This window comes from Macaca fascicularis, chromosome 12, assembly GCF_037993035.2.
Source record: "Macaca fascicularis isolate 582-1 chromosome 12, T2T-MFA8v1.1".
Taxonomy (NCBI): Eukaryota; Metazoa; Chordata; class Mammalia; order Primates; family Cercopithecidae; genus Macaca; species Macaca fascicularis.
In genome coordinates this window covers 73,203,495-73,225,833 of record NC_088386.1, presented here as the reverse complement: position 1 = coordinate 73,225,833, position 22,339 = coordinate 73,203,495, and the positions used below count along the sequence as shown (strand labels likewise).

The window sequence follows — 22,339 nt, the reverse complement described above, 5'->3', positions numbered from 1 at the left end:
TTTAAACTTTAAAATATCTCTTTGGCTATGTAATATGTGACTAAATGCATTACCAGATGTATTATACATGGTTCCACCAGTGACTAGACTTTTCTTTTCTTTTTTTTTTGAAACAGAGTCTCACTCTGTTGCCCAGGCTGGAGTGCAGTGGCGTGATCACAGCTCACTGCAGCCTTGACTTCTCAGGCCCAATTCATCCTCCCACCTCAGCTTCCCTAGTAGCTGAGACTACAGGCGCGTGCCACCAAACATGGCTAATTTTCGTATTTTTTGTAGAGATGGAATCCCACCTTGTTTCTAAGGCTTATTAAACAGAGAATATAGATTGAACAGAGTAAAGAGCAAACTACTGGGATCAAGCAATCCTCCTCCTACCTTGGCCCTCCAAAGTGCTGGGATTACAGGCATGAGCTACTATGCCTGGCCTCTCATGTTTTTCTTGACAAAAGTATACAAGTTGATCAGTTCCTCATGATTCCTATTATCCAGAGAGATTCCTATTATCTCCTAAGAACATAATCAAACCTTGGGACGACAGAGTAAATAGAACCTATCATGAAGCAGCCATCCTTTTGTCTGTGAAGGAAGAATCAAATTAGTATGCTACGTTTTGATATATCTGATAAAAAGGCTCCTCTCACTGTCCCCGAGGAATAGTGGATGTTTCTTTTTGTCCTAGCGTTGCTTATGTGATGTGAAGTCTATGACTGATTTTGATTCTGTTAAGACTTTCACACCAGCAACTCTAGCTGTTAAAATTTCTATCATTGGGGAATTTATTCTCATGATGCTGTTTGATTGTCATATCACAGATTTGTATTTTTTAAAGAAAGGAGTTTGGGCCGGGCACGATGACTCACACCTGGAATCCCAGCACTTTGGGAAGCTGAGGCGGGCAGATGACCTGAGGTTGGAAGTTCGAGACCAGCCTGACCAACATGGAGAAACCCCATCTCTACTAAAAATACAAAATTAGCCAGGCCTGGTGGTGTATGCCTGTAATCCCAGCTACTCGGGAGGCTGAGGCAGGAGAATCGCTTGAACCTGGGAGGCAGATCGCGCCTCAGAACCAGTGAGCCAAGATCGCGACACTGCACTCCAGCCTGGGCAACAAGAGCAAAACTCCATCTCAAAAAAAAAAGAAAGAAAGGAATTTGTTTTCTGCAATGAGTTAGGCACCCAGGGAACATGTTTTCACTCTGCATCAAAGATGTTATGTTCTCTATAGTGAACATACTATGGACAGATATAACAATAGTTAATGGAAGGGAGTCAGATATTGGATGGAAATGGTGTTCTTACTTCCTACAACTTGTTATGTTGCCCATTTGGTTCAAGTTAGAATCTACTCTGCAAGAATCTGACAGGGCTTTTCTTGAATAGATTTTGTGTTGTTTACTTACTTCAGTCTCTCCAAATGGCAACTGTGAAGCCCCTAGAAAAATTAGGATCTAGGTGAAACCAGTGTTTAAAGAGTTTCTTTGTTTAATGATTAGCTTTCTGAGATAATCATTCTCATTCATTCATCAATTCAACAAATATTTATTGAGCTTCTATTACATGTCAGGCATTGTTGTAGATATTGAGGGGCAGAAGTGAACAAAAGTGGGCCAAGCCTTTGTCCTCATGAAGCTTGCATTCTAGCAATTTCTTGGAATAACTCATAGAATTAAAATGGCCACCCAGGAGCATGTGATGACAAGGATGATGGCTGACAAGCTTTCAGGAAGTCTTTCACAATCCTCCAGGATCTTCCCAGCCAAGCGAAGTACCTTCCTCTGTGCTCCAAGGACACCCTGAATGTATCTTAGCTGCTTGGGACAGCTCTTATTTTAACCTATTGTGTTTGTATCCCAGCTCTGCCACTCACCATCTGTGAAACCTTGAGCCAGGTACTCACCCTTCCGAGCTTAATCACAGTAACGAGTCCTTACTGATAACCTAATTTTGCCAGGCAATCTGCTAAAGTGTTTTACATAAATCATTTCATTTGGTCCTCCCACCAACCCTACAACGTAGATCCCATTACTATAACTCTTTTACTAATAAGAAAACGGAAGCCCAGCAAGGTTAAGTAACCTACTCAAGATCAGTCATGTGAGTAGTGAGTGCCAGACCCCAGCAAGTCTGCCAGGAACACGGTAAAGACCCGGTGAATATCATCCTCATCAGGGCTGGAACTAGGGTGAAGCAAGTGAGGTGAGTGGTTCAAGTACAAGTTCAGATCTTGTCTTTATTTGGAATTTTGTTGTTGTGTTCATTATGGATTTTTTGCATTTTATTTTTATTTTGTTAAATATTGCATTAAAATATTTATCTTGATAAGTAAATTTTTTGGCACCCACTTCAATTTTGTGCCCCAAGCAAGTGCCTCTCTCAGCTCGCTCTAGTCCCAGTATTATTATTCTCATTAATATTACATTTAAAGAGGGAATTATCTATTTATTTGTTGGTAGCCCTGGCTAAACTCAGAGACATTTGAAAGAAACCCCCAATTATCCTGTGACCATAAAGCCTAAAAAGACTTGGTACAGAGTAGATGCTCAATAAATACTTGTTAGACTTCATAATAATTTGAAAAAAAGATGAATTTCTATGTAGTGAGAGGAGAAAACTGGGCAAACTGTTAGATCTCCATTAGTCCAGTTAGTCCACTGTGTATTATTGTTGGCAGTAATAGTATTAATATTGTTTACAAATTAACCATAGTTTCAGGTATTGAGTATCTAACAGGGCCAAATGTTTAGTGCACCTTATCTCAATTTCTCACTACAAAGCTGGAAACTGAGGCTCAGCAATGTGATGTGAAGTCACTCACCCAAGATCACACAGCTAATAAGTGACAGTCAGCATTAAGCCCAGGTCAACGCAGGTCCAAACCTGGGCTCTTTCCACTCCACCACTTCCCTTTCTATTTCACTTCACAGTCAGTGATGGTAATGTTGTAGAAAAAAAAAACTGGGTTCTTGTCACACGACCAGGAAAGATTAGGCAAGCAGACACTTTGAAGAGTGAGAGGTTATGGAATTTATTGGGCAAAAAGGAAAAAGACTCTCAGCAAAGCAAAAGAAGTTCCTGTTAACAGGCCCCCATCTCACAGATTGAATCCCAGGTTCCCACATGGGAACAGAAGGGGCCAGGCTCCTCCCTACTGCAAACAGCACAAACTTCCCGAGGCCTCACCCATCCTCCCAGTGCACAGGCCAGTTGGAGATTATCCAGGGAGCCCTTTTTACTTGGCTTTGTCAGTAATATGAAAAAGGCACGACCACTGGTCATGAAGAATGGAATGGGTCAAGTGAAGAAGATAAGAAAGTTATATGAAGAAAAGAAATGTATACACTTGCCCACCCAAAGCAGAAGGCGTTCCTGAACCCTTCTATGTAATTGGGCTATGCTATCTCGCCAGCTGCTGTAAGGTTGTCTTGGAGATTCTTCCATGCTCTATGTAGTATGGCCTAGTATGGCCTTGACCTGCATCATTTTGAAAGGATAGATCCAGGACCTGTCTTTGTGTCTCTAATACAGAAGTGAGCTATACATTTGTCTTCCTGACCTGTCTCCTTTCAAGTAATTTTAGTAGTTAGTCTGACCCATTGGCAAGAAATCCACACAGTTGGTCAGTTGGTGATGAGCACCCCAGACCAGACACAGTGGAGCCAGTTGTTCTCAACCTCTTGTCCTTTGTCCCCCAGTACAGCAGGTCAGCACTGTTTCCGAGATCCTGGTCTGATTTCTACCATAAATTATATGTCATGGTGGTATTTTCCAAAGTGTAGTTTTTGAAACATCAGTACTATGTGGAATTTTGTGGTGAAATAAGGTTAAACAGGCTTTTCTACCTCCATATTTCTCAGAGACTTCAACGGTTAATATGCATGGGGTCTCCAAGAGAGGTATATTAAGGGCAGCATTTCTCAAACCTACTTGGCCAGGAACATCTTCACATGGAGCACCTCTTAAGACTAGCATTTTGAGAGATGCACTTTGGGAAATGGTGTGTTAGGATCTTTTAAATATTCTCTCATTAGCAAGTGCCAAGAGGATGAAAACTTGGGAAGTGATTCTTAAATCAAAATGGTGATGACCTCTTTTTTTCCTTTTCTCACTAAAAATGAAAATCATCTAACTAAAATATTCTTTTCTTGTCTTTTCCATATCTATACATCTCCAAATGAATTTCCATGGCTGTACGTGTGAGTTGTAAACCAAAAAGTGTCTGTGACAGGTCTCAATCAATTTAGAAGTTTATTTTGCCAAGGTTAAGGACATGCCCATGACATAGACTCAGGAAGTCCTGAGAACATATGCCCAAGGTGGTTGGACTACAGCTTGGTTTTATATGTTTTAGGAAGACATAAGACATCAATCAGTACATGTATGATGTATGTTGGTTCAGTCAGGAAAGGCGGAACAACTTGAAGGAGGGAGTGGCTTCCGGGTCATAGGTGGATTCAAAGATTTCCTGATGGGCAGTTAGTTGAAAGGGTTTATCTAAAGACCTGGTATCAATAGAAGGGAGTGTCTGGGTTAAGATAAGGGGCTGTGGAGACAAATGTTTTTGTTATGCAGATGAAGCCTCCAGGTAGCAGCCTTCAAAGAGAATAAATTGTAAATGTTTCTTATCAGACTTTAAAAGTGCTCTTACTTAATTCTCTTCTGGATTAGGAAAAAGACCTGGAAAGGGAAGGGGATTCTCTACAGAATGTAGATTTTTCTCCACAAGAGACAGCTTTGTAAGGCCATTTCAAAATATGTCAAATAAATCTATTCTGGGATAAAATACTTTGATTTCTTTTATGGCCTGTTATCTGTCATGTTGGTATCTCATTGCTACAAAGAGTCTGCTTTGTCAGTCTTAAGGTCTCTGTTTTAATGTTAATGCTGGTCAGCTGTATCTGAATTGCAAAAGGGAGGAAGGAATAATGAGGCATGTCCAACTCCCACTTCCCATCATGGCCTGAACTAGAGTTTCAGGTTAATTTAGGAATGCCCTTGGCCAAGAGGAGAAGTCCATTTATTTGGTTGGGGGCTTAGAATTTTATTTTTGGTTTACAGGGTCAAGCACTTAAAATGTTGAGACACTATGCTACATGCTTTCCACATGTCATTCATTTAATCCTCACAGTAACTCTGTGAGTTAGCAACTAAAATCCCTGTGTTAGAGATTAGGAAATTGAGACTTAGAGGGTTTAATTAACTTTCCAAAGTTGTACAGCAAGTGAGTTGCTAAGCGAGTGTTTAAACATGGTTACAGACTTCATAGTCTATGCATTTAAGCACTGAAATGGTGAAATAGTTATTTTCTAACCTGGAAAAAAATATATTTATCTTGAATTTACTACCAGGGAGTTTATCTTATCTTGGATCATCATACAGCTCAATTCTTTGTTGGATGATAAAAGAACATTCTAGAGTTGTTCCCACTTTTTATTTGTCCTTGCCTCCCTTCTCTGACTTTCAGTAAGTGTCCCAAGGGCTTCAGAGCACATAATCCTAAATGCCGCACCACATTGTTTTCTGTTTTATGGCTCTATAATCTCCTCTGTTGTAAATACATTCAGAAATGATTGTGGCTTTTCCTTGAAGCCTCAACATTTTTTAGAAAGTGATTTATTTTGATAGTGCTTTAGCCTCATGATTTCAAATATTAAGTTACTCGGTTCAGGTGGTCTTATGTTTTTCCCATAAATGTATTTATGTCACCCCACAGACTGGGAAATCTCATTCCAGTTTTTTTTTCTTTCTTTCTTCATTTGATTTTCCTGCAGGAGGAGAACTGAATTCTTTGAACTTGTCAGTAAAGGAGAATACGATTGGAACATCAAAAACCATCGTGATGTATTTCGGTAAGAAAAAGCTCTTATTTATGTGTTTCTTCATTATTTGGACATTTAGCCATGCTTTTCTGACAGTGCTGAGAGCATAGAAGTGACTTTTAAAGTAACAAATCTTAGCTTACATTCAAAACATTCAGAGATCAGTTGGATAACTAGAGAAATTATTGAGAATGTCTTTTCATCTTATAATGTATTATATTTTTGTCTCTTCTCCAAAAACTCTGCCATCAAATTTAGAAAATGAAGTTCAAATTAGTTCAGTTTTGGCAAGCCACGATTTCTTCTGTTTTCTGGGGAAGCTGGGGTGCAAGTTGGGTGGAGAAGGGATTTTTGTACCCTAGAAATCAGAGTTACATAGCACAAAGGAAGTGGGGAGTAACTTTTGCTTTTCTTTAGCGACAATAGACCAATCAGAACAATATTGGAGGTGGAGATAAGAAGTCTGTTCTAGCCTTTGCCTGGGACATCTTCCAAGTTGTTTAGAAAGGACAGTAGCAACACACTGTGTGTATGGGGCAGATTTTAACCTCTCTTGCAGCCACTCCAGAGATTGGGCACCATTCCTCTTTCTCTCATACCCCATTCTTCCACTCTCTCCACCTCACCCACCCCAGACCTCCTACTGTCTTATTCCTGTTCTAACATTGCTAAGTTTTGCTGAGAGAGCTCATGAGGCCAGGGTTAGGGCACACTGGGTCTGCTCCACAACCAGGCAACTAATGGATTACCCCAAGCGGAAACCTTGACATAGTCCTGCCATATCTGCTATATAAAATCTCTGGCACCATCTTCTGAACACAGGCCACTGCCTGCCCCACCCTCTGTAGCTGTCCTCGTATCACCTTCCTGCAGCCCTCTCCCCAGAGGGCTCTAGTTTTTTCCTCTATACTTTAATATTCCTCTGTATTATCTTTACAGACCTTTTTCTTCATTTTTCATCTTCAAGACCAGCCCCTCCACTGGTGCCCTAATTCTATTCCCTCCACCTCCCCACCCCCCACCCGCCACCGCAACCTGGCTCTATCAATCATGCTCCTTTGGCTTCCATTTTCAAAATCTATTTTATTCATCATGACCTTTCTAAATCTAAAAACACACTTCTGCCTCCCCAGTCAAAAAGTCATCCCTACAGGCTGCCTTTTCTCCAGGTCCCATCATAGTTTTCTCCTTCCCTTCACTCCCACACTTCACTCCACACTTCCTAATTTCTTGCAAGGCAATTTCTTTCTTTTTGTATAATTTTTAATTCCATGAGTAATTATATGAGTATATATTTTCTGTAACAAATCAAAACATTGCTAATAAGCCCTCAGATCTCCTTTGAGCTCAACCCCCAGTTCCCATACTGGTTGCACAGCTGTAGTTTGTTAATTGTATATTGTGTTTTTCCAGACCATTTCCAAAGCACTTACATACATATGTACCCTTAGGAAAAATACTGTTTAGTGTGTATTTTGATTGTCTATTTTAACATAAATTATATATTTATATACCAATGTGAACCTGGTTTTCCACTCAACTACATGGTTTGGAATTCTTTACGTGTTTTTACCTCATCGTCTTTTATCATTGCATAGTATTCCAAAATACAGATACAACACAGAATATTTACCCATTCCTTACTGAGGAATTAAGTCTGTACTATGTGATTCCTGCTTTTGTTGAACCACAGTCACCTTCCAAGTATTAAATGCTGCAATCTTTGTTCTCTTCAGCTTCCTGATCTCTTTATAGCCCCTAATTGAGTTGGCCTCTCTTTTCTTAAAACCCTCTCCAGTCTTGGATTCTGCAAAGCTATATATGCTTCTGGATTCTCTTTCTTTCTGACTCTTTCCTTCTTAGTCTTTTTCTAGCTCTAAACAGAACTGTCCCCCAGGGATGTATTTTTTATTCTCTTTTTCCTCAGCATCCTTCTAGTGTCACTACTATCTCTTCTCAAATGACTGCCAGCCCTTTTCTTGGGCTTAGCCTCTCTTCTGAGCTCTTTTCCTGAAATGCCAGTTCTCATTCAGTTTCTCTACTTAGATATTTTCCTACAGAGATTTTCAAACTTTTTTGACAAGGAACCCCATGTGGAAGAAATATCTTATTTGGAAGCATGGTACATAAAATGGAGGTGCTCCAGGTTCTCCCCTCTCCCCTCATCTGCCCTCCCTCCCCCATTTCATGGTTACGCTCTGACCGCCTTGCACCAAGGGTGGTGCTCTAAGGGAGCACCATCTGTAGAGAATTTTAAAATAGTAATAAAACCAACTAAAAGTCAGTCTGCTTTTTATTATCACCATGTGCCAGCAATTCTAAATAGTCAATGGTGAGATATACCTCCTAAGAAATGTCTTTTGTTGGTTTAAATTCGAAACAATTGCTGAGGTTACTGTTAAGATAAAAAATAATTGATATGAAAGCTTCAGATCAGCACATTTATTATTTATCCTTTATTTGCACACGTAACATAAGTTAATTCTAAGAATGCCCAGGCGTACAGCTGGCTCCTGACGTAGGTGGATGCAGCTACACACTTTCAATAGCAAGTTCCTAACTGTTCAGAACCTCTCAAACTCTCTGGCTGTCGTTTGTGTTTCCAACCTTGCAGAACTATATTCCTGCTTTTAAAGACTGTATTCAGAATAAACAATGATAGCACAGTGATGGTAAATATGAAGACACATAACTTGAGATACTTTCATTCTGTCATTTTATGTGATCATTCATGGTTTTTATTCATGTTTAAAATTTAAAACAGTGAAAAAAAGTGCAAACTGCAAAGTGTCGTATTTTTGTTTGGCAAGTACAAATTTCAGTCTGTACACAAAATCTTTTTACTCAATTTGAATACATCTTTAACATTAAAATTTGTTGATTTTAAATTGTTTTACAACTACAGAACAAGAAGATAATGATTGTCACAAGATGATTATTGAAATAATTTTGGCATATAGAGGAGAGGTAATGTTAACTCACTGTAAATTGAACTAGAATTATAGGGACCTCAGTCTAAAACAGTTGGTAGAAACTCTCTCCCTGGTCTCTTACTCTCAAAAAGATCCTTCACTTCTTGAAGAGCCTTAATCTAAAAAATAAGATAGAACTGCTCATTTGTTCTCTTCAGTTCTTCCTTTGCAATCTTCCATCCCTGTATCTCCTGCAGTCTTCCTTTCCATTCTCCCTTCCTTCCTTTTAGGCTTTTGTCAATTTATGTCTCCAATGAGTCTCCCTCCTTCCACCCTCTCCTTCTTCAAACCATCCTCACATCCACCACCTAAAGTTTCCTCCCTAAAGGTCTGTCCAGGTCCCTTGTGAGTCCCCGGCCTTAGCTGACTCTCCAGTGCCAGACGGACAAAGGTTGCAGCCACTCCACCCGTCCTACCTCTCAGCCTCTCCTGTGTCCCTTCTCTGTGTGGACTTCCTGCTCCCCTGTATTCATTGAAGTAGAGATTCTTCTGTCAGACAAAGGATTCCAATCCTAGCTTTGACACTTCCTAACTGTACAACTTTGGGCAAGTTACCTAACCTTTCTGAGCCTTATTTTTTTTTTATCTGTAAATAAGAGATAATAGTATTGCTACCACATATAGAGACTGAGTCAATCACCTTGTGGAGGCTTCCCAATAAGTGGTAGCTATTAGAATTATCATCTGAGCACCTAGCAGATACTCAATAAACTTGTTGATCAACTGATATGCATTTTAGGAGTAAGTTTCAAATTATCAATTGGACAGAACCTAAGTAATTATCCACATTGTGATACAAATAGGCAAACCTCACAGAGATTACTTGCTCTGCAGGAGAGAGGCTGAGAAATCCCATGCTTTAGCCAGTCTTGTCCCCCTCCAGTTCTGACAGCATCCATGTGTAGCAAGAGGGCATCTGGTAGCTTTGTGATAGGCACAGAATCCTGAATCCTTTACTCGCCTTGGGAAGGTAAAGTGACTTCATCTCTGCGTGCTTCTGTTACTTATCCGTAAAATAAGGATAATAGCAACTACCTCTGGGGTGGTGACGACAAGTAGTTTAGTTAGCAGTTGGTTAGTAAAGCACTTAGTACAGAGGCGGACACACAGTAAGCAGTGTAGAAATGCCCAATACAGAAGGTCAAAAATGAATAGGCTGATGTGTCTTCCTTTGCGTAGCGCTTAACACAGGGATGTTTGGAATTAGAGGTTTCATCAGTGCTGCTTGGGTCCAGAGGGCTGCTGATGCCGGTGCCGCCTGGTTGTGACTTGAATGACCTATTGTTATGTGTGACCCTGCCTTGTTCCCCGGAGGGGTTTCCTGTGGGGGGATCCCCCTGCCATCTAAGCATGCTCTGCCATCTGGGCAGCAGACATGTTTCCAAGGCATTAGATCTGGCAGGGTATGAAATGTTAACACCCGACATCGGGACAGCCCTCTGACCTTTGGCTGCGTACCCCTTTCTTCCAAAAGCAGTTAGCCAAGATGTGGTTCCCCAGCTCAAATCCTATGTTACTTTTCATCACATTCTGCTGGTTTTCAGCACAAAGAAAGCGGATTTGGGACAGAGTGTGCCTTATTTTTCCTCCTCCCACCACATTAAATTATATATAAGCACCAGAGCTATCTACAATTTGAATTGTTCCCCGTGTTTCCATGGTTCAGTGTGAATTATAGTTAACCCTGCCCCTCAGAACTCTGATTCAGACCATTCCTGTGCTTTCTTATGTGCCCAAATTAATGAAAGCTGGAGCTGAGTATGTTTCTTCTTCATAATGCTTGTAAACCATGGTTGGAGCCAGGTAGTAAACTGGAGTGAAACGATATGGCTCCTGCCCATAAATCTTAGCTCTATAGAGCAGATGAAAATGAAGGAGCCCCTTATGTGGCATGTGCCTTGCCTCTTTGGTGTGGGTTTTCTTTCGTTCCCATCAATTAATGATAAGTTGGTAAGTAGTTTCATCAGCCATGTATATAGTGTTATATACTGATTCTCTTGCTTATAGTTTAAAAAAAAGAACAACATTGTCCATTATAAATTATTTTAAGCAGAGCTTGCTTAGCTCAGGTGTAGAGAAAGTAGTGCTTTGCTTTCCTTGATTTGCTGCAGACAAAACAAAAGGGCCACCGGAGGATGTGTGAGAGCTTTGTCTTCCTAAGCAGCGTGGCCACATGATGGAGATGCTGAACATAGGCACTGTAAACAGTGCTGCCCCTTGTTGAAGAAAGGAAGATGTGAGCTGGCCTCGTTTCCATTTTATTTTATTTATTTATGTATCTAGGACGGGTTTGTTTAGGAATGCAACAAAAGATTATTCAGGCTGTTTTGTTTGGTTCTGTTTTTCAGATCAATGTTAATGACAGCCTGTGACCTTGGAGCCGTGACCAAACCGTGGGAGATCTCGAGACAGGCAAGTGGTGATTAATGGCAGGGCTCAGCAGAGGAGGGACTGGGGGGGCGGTAAGGGGGACACAATATTCCCAGAGCCCAGACTACCAGGCACTGAAACCCTAGTCAATTTGCATCAGTATTAACATGGTGTAAAAAATAGCAGGAGGCTTAGGCACGACATAGTTTACCGCACAGCCTTTTTTTTTTTTTATCGTGCTTTCACTAAGCAATAATATTTCCAACCCTGTAAGATATTTTTAATGTGCTAAATCTGAATAATACATTGACCATTAAGGCAAGAGTTTCAAAGATAGGATTTTTGGCAAGATAATCATGTCTTAGCACAAGGTCTTGTTTTTTATATCTGAAAATAAAAGGAGGCAAAAAGGAAATGATATTTTTCTTTTTAAATATTATTTAGATATCAGAAAGCTCTGTGGTCAAAATATGCAGTATCCAATTTAATTTGCAGAAAAACAAACCATGCTTTTACCACCTATCTGATTTCTCTGCCACAAAGCATTCGTTCTATAAGAACAGTTTTCAATTTAAGTAACTACCCAACTTAAGATCGTGGATTGCTGATAGTATTTAGAGGTTAATCATTATGTACGTTTTATTATGCACCTACTGTGTGAGGTCGAAAACAGTAACTTGGCATCTAAAGACTTCACATTTTAGGGAAAATAAGATACATTTCCATATCAATAAATAACTAATATTTATTGATTGTTTTATGTATATTATCTCATTTAATCCTTAAAATTGTACTCAGCTGAATAATGGCCACCCAAAGGTATCAGGTCCTAATCCCTGGAACCTGTAAATATTACCTTCAAAAGAAAGAGTATCCTTGCAAATAGGATTAAGAATCTCAACTGCAGACTGATCTTGGATTATCCAGGTGTGCCCTAAATCCAATAACAAGTGTCCTTATAAGAGGGAGCAGGGGAAAATTACACATTCAGAAGAGAAGGCAATGTGAAAACAAGGCAGAGATTGCAGTGATGCAGCCATGAGCAAAGGAAAACTGGAAGAGGCAAGGAACGGATTCTCTCCAAGAGCCTCCAGAGGGAGCACATCCCTGCTGACACCTCGATTTCTGCCCGGTGAACTGATGTAGAACTCCCGGCCTCCAGAACTATGAGTGAATACACTCCTGTCGTTTTGGCCACTAACTTTGTGGTAATTTACAGCAGCCTTAGGAAACTAATATAGTTATTATCCCCATTTCACAAATGGGAAAAATGAGACTTAGGATAAGCAGCCTGAGTTTATACAGCTTGTAGGTGGTGGAGCTAGGTATAGATTCTAGTAGGTTAGGCTCCAAAGCTTTCATTCTTAGCAGTGTTTTATGGTTTCCTTCACATATGCATCAGTCAGCATTTTTAAATGATGCAAGTGTATCCACAGAATAGGCTATGTTACCATTTTACCAAAAATCTCAGTGGTTTTAAACAACAAATTGCTCACAAACATGGGCACCTAAGGTTGGCAGGTGCCACTTTGTCCTTATTCTGTATTGGGGCTGAAGGAACAGCCACTACCTAGATTACTCTGACAGAGGCCCTGGAAGGTCTTGCACTGGCAATTAAATTCTCCCCGCAACAATTCATGAGCCAGAACTTGTCACATGACCCCACCCAACCAGGAAGTACCATCCTTCTATTTGCTCAGAAAGGAGAAAGCCAGAAATAGTGAGCGTGTGACTACCAGAGTTTGCCCTTCTCATCACCAAAAATGTGATTCATTCTCCCTCCAGCAGACAAAATATACCCATCCTTCCTCCAAGAAAGATAACCCAAATGTCCCATCAGTCATGGCATCAAACTCTTAAGTCCAGGATCTCTGGGCGATACATGCTAGTCTCTACAACAGATCTGGATACAGGTTAAAGACCTACACACACCCAAAATACAGCATCCAACATACACCGAAAAGACAAAATATCCATTATAACACTCCTGTTCAGAAAGGGAAGAGATGAGTGATATTCATAGCAATGTGGAGTGGTGAGTGGTCCATGGCAACTCTAGAATTCCGCTGGGTACTCACTGTGAGGGTGCCCTACCATGCAGGGGACCCTGATTCTCTGAGAGATGCTCTCCAGTTCCTTTTTCCCTCGACCTTTCAATCCTCCCTGGGAAATTATTCCTTTCCCATCACGCTTCTTAGCTTTATCTGGAGGTCAAACTGCCTTCTTCTCACCTAAAGAAGGTTGAAGTTCCAATACCTGTTTTGTGTAATCATGGGCTTAGGGTTTCTTTAGCACTAAAACTCTCTTGTACGTTTAGTCAGCTTTTTTTTTTAAGTCTTTGATTCTAGTCCTTTCCATTTGCCCATAACCACATCCACATTCCATACAAACATCTCAGATTTTCTGTATTTATTTGCTTCTTTACATTTAGGAATAAAGAAATATGGCAAATATATTTATTCATTTCTGACTTAATTCCTAGTGCTTTGGGCCTAACAGCCTTCAGTGAGAGAACCGTATAGGTAAATAATTTCGTTGTGCCATTTTTGTCCAGTTAAAAGGATATGCTGCAAACTATAAATTCCTTCAGAATCTAACCCTAGGTGTGTTGGCAGTACCTTTGATTTGATTCTTGTTACAAAGCTGAGTCTTAATCAAACTTCGTCAAAGTGTATCACAATTTTCATTTTCACAGTTTGGAATTGAGAAGTAATTTTGTCTTCCATCCCTACAAGTCCCTGAATTTGTGACTGTTTCTATTCCCTTTCATTCCTGGTTATAAGCCTGTTCCTCCTTTTCTAAACTCACTTCCTGTGATTCCTAGCAAAACAGTCAATGGCAATCATCACATTTTATGAACATTTTGTTTTCTAATCTCATCTCCCAAGACTGTAAGTTTATTCAGAACATTGTTAGCTTTTAGTTATAATTGTACAAATTATTTTGCCATGGATTCTCATCCTTATAGCCTCCTCATTATCTTCATACCTGGCCCCCAAGCTGATGACACATGTTTTAGGGTCTTTTTCTCTCTTTCTCTTCTTTTCTCTTTTAATAGCAACACCTCACTTCCGTACCAATTTTTGTATTAGTCAAGGATAGGCTAGGCCTTGGTTCAGTAACAAATACATTCTGAAATTTCAGTCGTTCAACACAAATAAAGGCTTATTTCTTGCTCACACTGTCCAATGTAGATCAGGCAGTTTTCCTATAGAGTATTCCACCAATTGTGCTTTGGTTTAAATTTCAGTGTGACATATTTGAAGTTACAAAAAGTCACAGAAAGCAGGATAATTGTGAAGAATTTGCGTGGTTGACTAGCTTCTTTCCGCATCTCTGCCCACTGTTCATCTTACCCCCTCCCCTTTCCCATACGGGAAGGTCTCCCTTCTGGGAGAGTTGGTGAGTAGACTGCAGGGAAGAGGTAGGAGGCTCTTCCAGGTATTGGGGAAAAGTGTAGTACTCGGGGAGGCTCCTGTAATAGGGATGGAAGGAGGTGGAGAGTGTGAGGAAGTTAGGAGGACTGAGAGAAAACTAGAGAAGACCAGAAAGGGAATGGGGTGAGGTATGATGTGCCAGCACCTTCAGAAACCCCAGTAAAAAGCATGTCAAGAACTCAAGGAGCAGTAGCCCCAGGGGACAGGAAAGTGACAGGGCAAAGTACTTGCAAGGAAAAAAATTTCTGCCTTGATATTTTAGGCCAACCTGGGAGGCCCAATAGCTGCTTGTAGGTGGTCTTCTCAGTCACTAGTGTAAATATTATTTTATTTTCTGGATGTGAGCTTCTGTTGAAAAGTGCAGAAACGTAAGAGTTCAGGGAAATAAAACACAAAACCATGTATTTCCTAATGTTTCTATCAGAAAGCTTGTCGCAGTTCTAAGCTAGCAATCTCATTCTTGTTTGTCTCCAAATTGATGGGTTAATTTTTTTTTTTTTAATGCTCACTTCAAAATTTTAGGAAACATTTGGAGAAAACAATAGGCCTTTCTTTAAAAAATATTTCTCTAACTTCCTGGATGTTGATTTTTAAAAATTCCCTTTCAAAATGTTTTCTGCTGGGGTCTATTCTACTTTCCCTTCCTGCAAACAAGATTAAGCATGTGGGTTTCCCCAGTGATTCCCCCAAGGCCTGATTAGCATCTCAATTTCCTTCTTTAATAAAAAATTCAATCAGGAACCACTTAATGTTCCTGATTGGGTTTTTAAGTACAAACAAAGCAGTTGTGCAAGTTAAGCTGTGAAAGGAGCATAGGGGAGATACCAACAACTACTTGAGAAAGAGCAAGGACAGAATTTTGTTTTAATTTCTTTTCTTTTCAGGGGCTACAGACCCATGCAGGACTCCCACCTTGAGGTGCCTGATGTGCACATTTACATTCTTTAATGCAAAAGACCTAGCTTAGAGCAATCTGAGGGAGAGTTCTGGGAACTGAATAAATGAGGTCATACCCTTAGGGGACCATTTCCTCTTCAAAGGAAGGCCAGAGAAAGAAGAGAGAAGCCTGGTGTGCTGAAATGCAGGGTAGCAGGAGAGACTGGAGAGGAGACAAGTGAATTGAGTCCTAGAAAACAGGCACATATACAAGAGATTGGGGTGAAGGGATTTTTCAGTCAGTTCCAACTAGTTTTTTTGTGGTTAAATTCTTGAAAAGGGCCCATGTTTCTTAATAGAAATATTAGAAATCTGAAGTTACTGGATATTTGATTTCTTTATATATGACTGCACACATGCTACTCTCAGATATGTGTGTGCGTGTGTGTGTGTGTGTGTGAGTTTAGTGTTGTGTTTCAGTTTTTTCCATAATCTGTGACTGACCAAATCTTTTGAGAGATCAACGGAGTTATCTTGATACTATGCACTTCACCAAAATCAAACTGTCTCATCTTTGCCAGATTTAAGAACCTTATCTTCATAAGAACCTGGAATAGAGAAACATTTGTTTGGTATCCATGTCCTCTTGCCATGAAGTTGTCTGGGATTTATTCTACTCTTCCAATATTTTTTAAATCCAGCTAGTTCATCTCAGAAATTTCCTGGATGCACACCATAGTAGCGTTGAAAATAGCCATTCAACATTTAATCTGTTATATCAATTTGCTTCTCACAAGTTATCCTGAGAAGTGAAGGTGTAGAAAAGAAAAAAAAAAAAAAAAAAAAGAAATCTGTTTAGCTTGGCAATAATCAGTAGCTGCTGACCATCCAAGCTAATGGATTAAAAGCAGAAAAATATAAGTCTCTGTTTAAGGTTTAAGGTAGAACAAACGTCCCATTGTCCTTGTACCAACTAGCGCCTACCATAAATTAACACTTTTAGTGCGTAGATCCAGACAGCCTGAAGACCAAGTCACGCTCTTCAAACTATACCGTGACCTACTGTAAAAGTCTGCTATTAACAGTGAATCTAGCATTAGTCCTGCCTCTTGATTGATTGCAACAGTGGGAAGCAGAGGATGTGCCCTGGGGTTATCCCTCCCAGAGTGCATACAGATATTGGTAGGGAGGGAGTTGAGGAGTTTTCGTGTGGCAAGATGAAGCTGGGCTAATATAAAAGTATGCAACAAAATAAAGATTCTACATAGAAACAATCAAAAGTTGGCTAAACTATCATTACATAATATAATAATAATTACACATTATTATTAAATGAATATTTGCTTCACTTTTCTGTATAAGAACTTTTCCTGCTTTGCAGCTGGCAACCTGTTGCCTCAACCCAAATATGGAAGCTGTATAGTGGGAGATTGCCTGTTGACATGCATCTAAAATTACATTGCACAAGTTCTCCTGATTAAATGAATGAAACTGATTTCCAACATGAAAGGTTAATATACTTATTTCCTCATAAGCTTTTTAAATGATTGTCTGTGTTGATGAGGATCACCAAATACATAAGCAAGAAAGAACTTCCGAGTCTCGTGATAAACTACACATAACCATGAATTGAAATATTTGTATGTTTCAGGTGGCAGAACTTGTAACCAGTGAGTTCTTTGAACAAGGAGATCGGGAGAGATTAGAGCTCAAACTCACTCCTTCGGTGAGTTCATCCTTTAATTATCACATATTTACCCTTTTGAATGACATTTTCAAAAACAACTACAAATTACAAGTTGGAAATGGGAAAGACTGAAAATGGGTTTAAGGAAGCACTCCTGAAAGTTTAAAACATTAATTAAACTTAAATGCTAAACACTCTTATTCCCAAGTCTCTGATTAAGAGTGGTGAGCTACTTACTTAACAAGCATTTCCTGCGCACCCACAGTGGGACAAGTAGGCACGAGGGAGGATGAGCAAAGTGGAATTTGAATAATTCAAAGCCCAGTGCTGGCATTTCATGTATGCCTACTTTAGAATAGAAACACTGTGCAGCAAAAATTAAAGGCAGGCTGTCTAGCTTTGAGAAGCTAGATTTTATTTTCCAATTTCCAACTTTCAAAATCCCAAAAACAAATCATTTCAAATCTCTGTTTCTTTTCTTTGTCTGCAAAAGGAAAAAGTTTCACCTGTGGAACTAGGTTCTGGTGATTGGAACGCTATTTATATTGGACTCACCTGCTCAGTTATTACTTAAGAATGTTTACTGTAGGCTCAAGGTGATGCTGTTTTTAAGCATAAGGATACAGAAGACATAACTGCCTCAGTCACCACCTCAAGAGGGGCAGCCTCTTTATTACTAACCAATGATTAGCTAAAAACATAAAACCCAATGACTCTGAGAGTGGTGCAAAGCATTTTAAAGCCTGGCATAGCACAGTAGATTCAATGATACTCAAGGAATGTATCAATTGTCAAGAATGTCTGTTTATGAGAACCCAAATTAACTGAACTTGAACATTTGGAGGTATTTATAAGGTCTTCAAGTTTTAAGACATCATTCTTTGCTGACATTTAAAAACAAGGAAAAGCAAGAGAACTAGCTCCTAGTTTGAATAGTTTCACCTGCTTGAAGTAAGAATGCAGTCTTGCTAATTTTGACTATTCTTAATCAGTTGCTTATGTACAAAAGGTCAGGAGCTACATAGGTTGAAACACACACCAATTATTTTGGTTTTCAAAGCAACATTGACTTAGTTTGTCAAAACATCCCTTTTTTGGTGGTGTCACCAAATTTGGTTATAAAAATAAAAATATTAGCTTGGGATACATACAGTTAATGTATAAAACCTACTATGACCCAAATTCTCTCATCTCTACTTTCAAATAAAAGCTTTTCCCCCTTTAAAAACTGTTTCAGAGGCATACTCTGAAGAGTTTACAATGCAGCAATACCACAGGTCTTTTAATTAAATGAAAAAATATGAGTAAATTGCCAGCACTGGTGAGCTGGCGGGTGCAGTAGTACAGCACTAAGGAGCCTTTATCTGTAGGCTCAGGTAAGGCATTTTCTGCAGACATAAATGAAATTAATTTTGTGGTAGAAACATAGCTCTAAATGCTTCTGTCTTCTCACAAAGACTACGGAGCACCACTGATGACCGTGTCATCAGGGGAGGCCTGGCTGATGTGGCAGGGTTAGCCCTCAGTTCTTTTCCAGAAATATCTGTAAATGCATGCACCCAGAGCTGACACCTGTTGTGCCCATTATCCCTTGATATTTAGGAAGAAAACTGTCCTGGAGCCCTCTCAGGTATCATGGTCCCAGGCGTCATGGGAGTCACTTCATGAAGACAAAGGCTAATGTGGCCCACAGCCAGAAGGTCAGGATTGGAAGTAGTGAGTCAGTCAGGAAAGCCTGCCTGAGTGCCTCCAGGTGTCGGGCATGAAGCAAGGCACTGTGTGTCCAGCAATGAGGAAGACATCATCTTCCCTGCCCTCAAGGATCTTGTCAACTGGTGGGAAATATAGACATGAAATAATTACTAATACTAATTTTATGAGATGCAAAATGCTGTGAACCACAGGACTGTGTGGGGCCTCACACTCGTTTTTTTTTGTTTTGTTTTGTTTTTTTCTCATCAAGCATTGATTAAGAAGTGACTAGTACAAAAATAAACCCCTTAAAATTATGGTCAACTGATCCTGAACATGGGTGCCAAGATAACGTCTTTTCAACAATGGTTCAAGGACAACTGCATATCCACAGGCAAAAGAATGAAGTTGGTTCCCTACCTCTCAGCATACCCTGAAATAAACTCAAAATGGATCATACATCTAAATGTAAGGGCTAAAACTATAAAACTCTTAGAAGAAAATAGGGGTACAAATCTTCCAGATTGGGGTTAACCATGGTGTCTTAAATATGAAACCAAAAGCACAGGAGACAAAAGACAAAATGACCCAGAGATGTTGGTCCAGAGATGTTGATTTGAACTTCATTAAAATTAAATTGAACAGCCAGGCGCAGTGGGCTCACGCCTTTAATGCCAGCGCTTTGGGATGCTGAGGTGGGCTGATCACTTGGGGTCAGAAGTTCAAGGCCAGCCTGGCCAACATGGTGAAACTTTGACTCTACTAAAAATACAAAATTTAGCCAGGTGTGGTGGTGAGCACCTGTAATCCCAGCTACTCAGGAAGCTGAGGCAGGAGAACCATTTGAACCTAGGAGGCAGAGGGTGCAGTGAGCCCAGATTACACCACTGTACTCCAGCCTGGGTGACAAAGTGAGACTCTGTCTCAAAAAAAAAAAAAAAAAAAAATCAAATTGAACTTTATCAAAATTAAAAACTTTCATGGACGAAAGGACACTATCAAGAAAGTAAATTTTCCCATATTATGGGAAAATATTTGCAAATCATACAAAGACAACGCAATTTAAAAGATAGGCAAAGGATCTGAACAGACATATCTCCAAAGAAAATATGTAAATGGCCACAAAGCACATGAAAAGATGCTCAAAATCATTGGTCATCAGGGAAATGCAAACTGAAACCACAATGAGATACCACTTTTGCTAAGATGGCTATAGCAAAAACGACAGACAATAACAAGCGTTGGGTGAGGCCGTGGAAAAATTGGAACCCCATACATTGTTAGCAGGAATGCGAAATGATGCAGCTGCTTTGAAAAACAGTTTGTCAATTCCTCAAAAAGTTAAACAGAGTTACCATATGCCTTAGAAATTCTACCTCTAGGTATATCCCCAAGAGAAATGAAAACATACATCCACATAAAAAGTTGTATGTGAATGTTCACAGGTATTATTCATAATATCCTGGAAGCAACTCAAATGTCAATCAACTGATGAACAAATAAATAAAACATCTATACGATGAAATATTATTCGGCAATAAAAATGAATGAAATGCTGATGCATGCTACATGGGTAAACCTTGAAAACAGTGCAAGAGGCCAAGTCACAAAAGACCACATATCATAAGATTCCATTCATATGAAATGTGCAGGATAAGCAAATCCATCAATAGAGAAAATAGATTAGTGGTTGCCTAAGGCTGGGAGTTTGGGAAAAAACGAGAGTGACTGCTAATGGTATGGGGTTTCTTCGAGGATGATAATAATGTTCTATAATTGTAGTGATAGTTGCTTAACTTTGTAAATATACTAAAAACCACTGCATTTTTTTAAAAAAGTAACTTTATAATATCCACTATAAATTGAATAATTAAATAAATATGAAAATTTTATATAGCAAAGAGAAATATAGAGAAAATAAAACCTAATTTTTTTTTTTTTTTTTTTTTTTTTTTTTTTTTTGAGATGGAGTCTTGCTCTGTCGCCCAGGCTGGAGTGCAGTGGCACAATTTCGGCTCACTGCAACCTCTGCCTCCTGGGTTCAAGTTATTCTCCTGCCTTAGCCTTCCAGGTAACTGAGATCATAGGCGCCCATCACCACGCCCAGCTAATTTTTTGCATTTTTAGTAGAAACAGGGTTTCGCCATGTTGGCTAGGTTGGTCTCAAACTCCTGATCTCAAGTGATCCTCCTGCCTTGGCTTCAAAAAGTGCTGGAATTACAGGCATGAACCACCACACCCAGCCCAGAATAATATTTTTTTTTTTTTTTTTTTTTTTTTTTTTTTTTGAGACGGAGTCTCACGCTGTTGCCCAGGCTGGAGTGCAGTGGCGCGATCTCGGCTCACTGCAAGCTCCGCCTCCTGGGTTCACGCCATTCTCCTGCCTCAGCCTCCTGAGTAGCTAGGACTACAGGCGCCCGCCACCGCGCCCGGCTAATTTTTTGTATTTTTAGTAGAGACGGGGTTTCACTGTGGTCTCGATCTCCTGACCTTGTGATCCGCCCGCCTCGGCCTCCCAAAGTGCTGGGATTACAGGCTTGAGCCACCGCGCCCGGCCAGAATAATATTTTTTAAAGAAATATTTTGTTTATTTATTTATTTATTTTTATTTTATTTTATTTTATTTGAGACAGAGTCTCACTCTGTCACCCAGGCTGAAATGCAATGACACAATCATAGCTCAATACAACCTCAACCTCTTGGGCTTAAGCAATCCTTTCACCTCAGCCTCCTCTCAGGAGGAGACTTGTAGTCACTGAGACTACGTGTGTGCCACCACAGTTGGCTAACTTTTTTTTTTTTTTTTGGTAGGGGCAGGGACCTCACTCTGTTGTCCAGGCTGGTCTTGAACTCTTGGGCTCAAGTGATCCTCCCACCTCAACCTCGCAAAGTGCTAGGATTACATGCATGAGCCACCGCACCCAGCTCTAAAGAGACATTTTGGACCAAGACTCATATTATTCACAAGAGCTATCCCTCTCTCCAGCACATTTTCACAATTTTCTCTAAATTCCAGTCTTCTTTCCTGCTATTTCCCATCTCCCATTGCAAGACAAGGATGAGAAGAGCCTGTGGGTATCAGTGACCTTCTCCCCAGTTTGGAGATATTTTCCTCAGATTTGGCAGCTAGTGATTTCTGCCCCACCCACTCCCACTCTTATTCATACATCTGAAGGATACAGGATTTTCCAACACCTCTGGACCAAGGGGATTGCTTGGCTCTGCCCTCATGGCCTATAAGGACACCAAAATGATGTGAATGCCACGTTTTATGTAGAGGAAAGATAAAACTTACTGTATAACATTAAGGGAGGGCAAGTTATAACTAGATAGCCCAGTCTTCTAGATAAGTAAGGGCACAAGGGAGCTTCTCAGGCCTGGGCCTGACTCCTTAAGAATAAAGGGAAAGGCAGTCTCACTGGCACAGAATTGGCAGTGTTTGTTCAGTGAATTAATTTTAACACTAAAATTCCAATTGATTGTTTC

General features: G+C 40.0%; 1 protein-coding gene across 2 annotated transcripts in view; it reads left to right on the top strand.

Moving 5' to 3' along the window:
- The window catches only part of PDE11A (phosphodiesterase 11A), a 464,879-nt gene that overhangs the window by 405,378 nt on the left and 37,162 nt on the right, over positions 1 to 22,339 (top strand). For both annotated transcript variants that reach the window (XM_005573580.5, XM_074009510.1), the window contains 3 exons: positions 5,772 to 5,849; positions 11,140 to 11,203; positions 17,126 to 17,200. In XM_005573580.5, the coding sequence (XP_005573637.1) occupies positions 5,772 to 5,849; positions 11,140 to 11,203; positions 17,126 to 17,200 (217 nt within the window). The remainder of the gene's footprint in view (positions 1 to 5,771; positions 5,850 to 11,139; positions 11,204 to 17,125; positions 17,201 to 22,339) is intronic.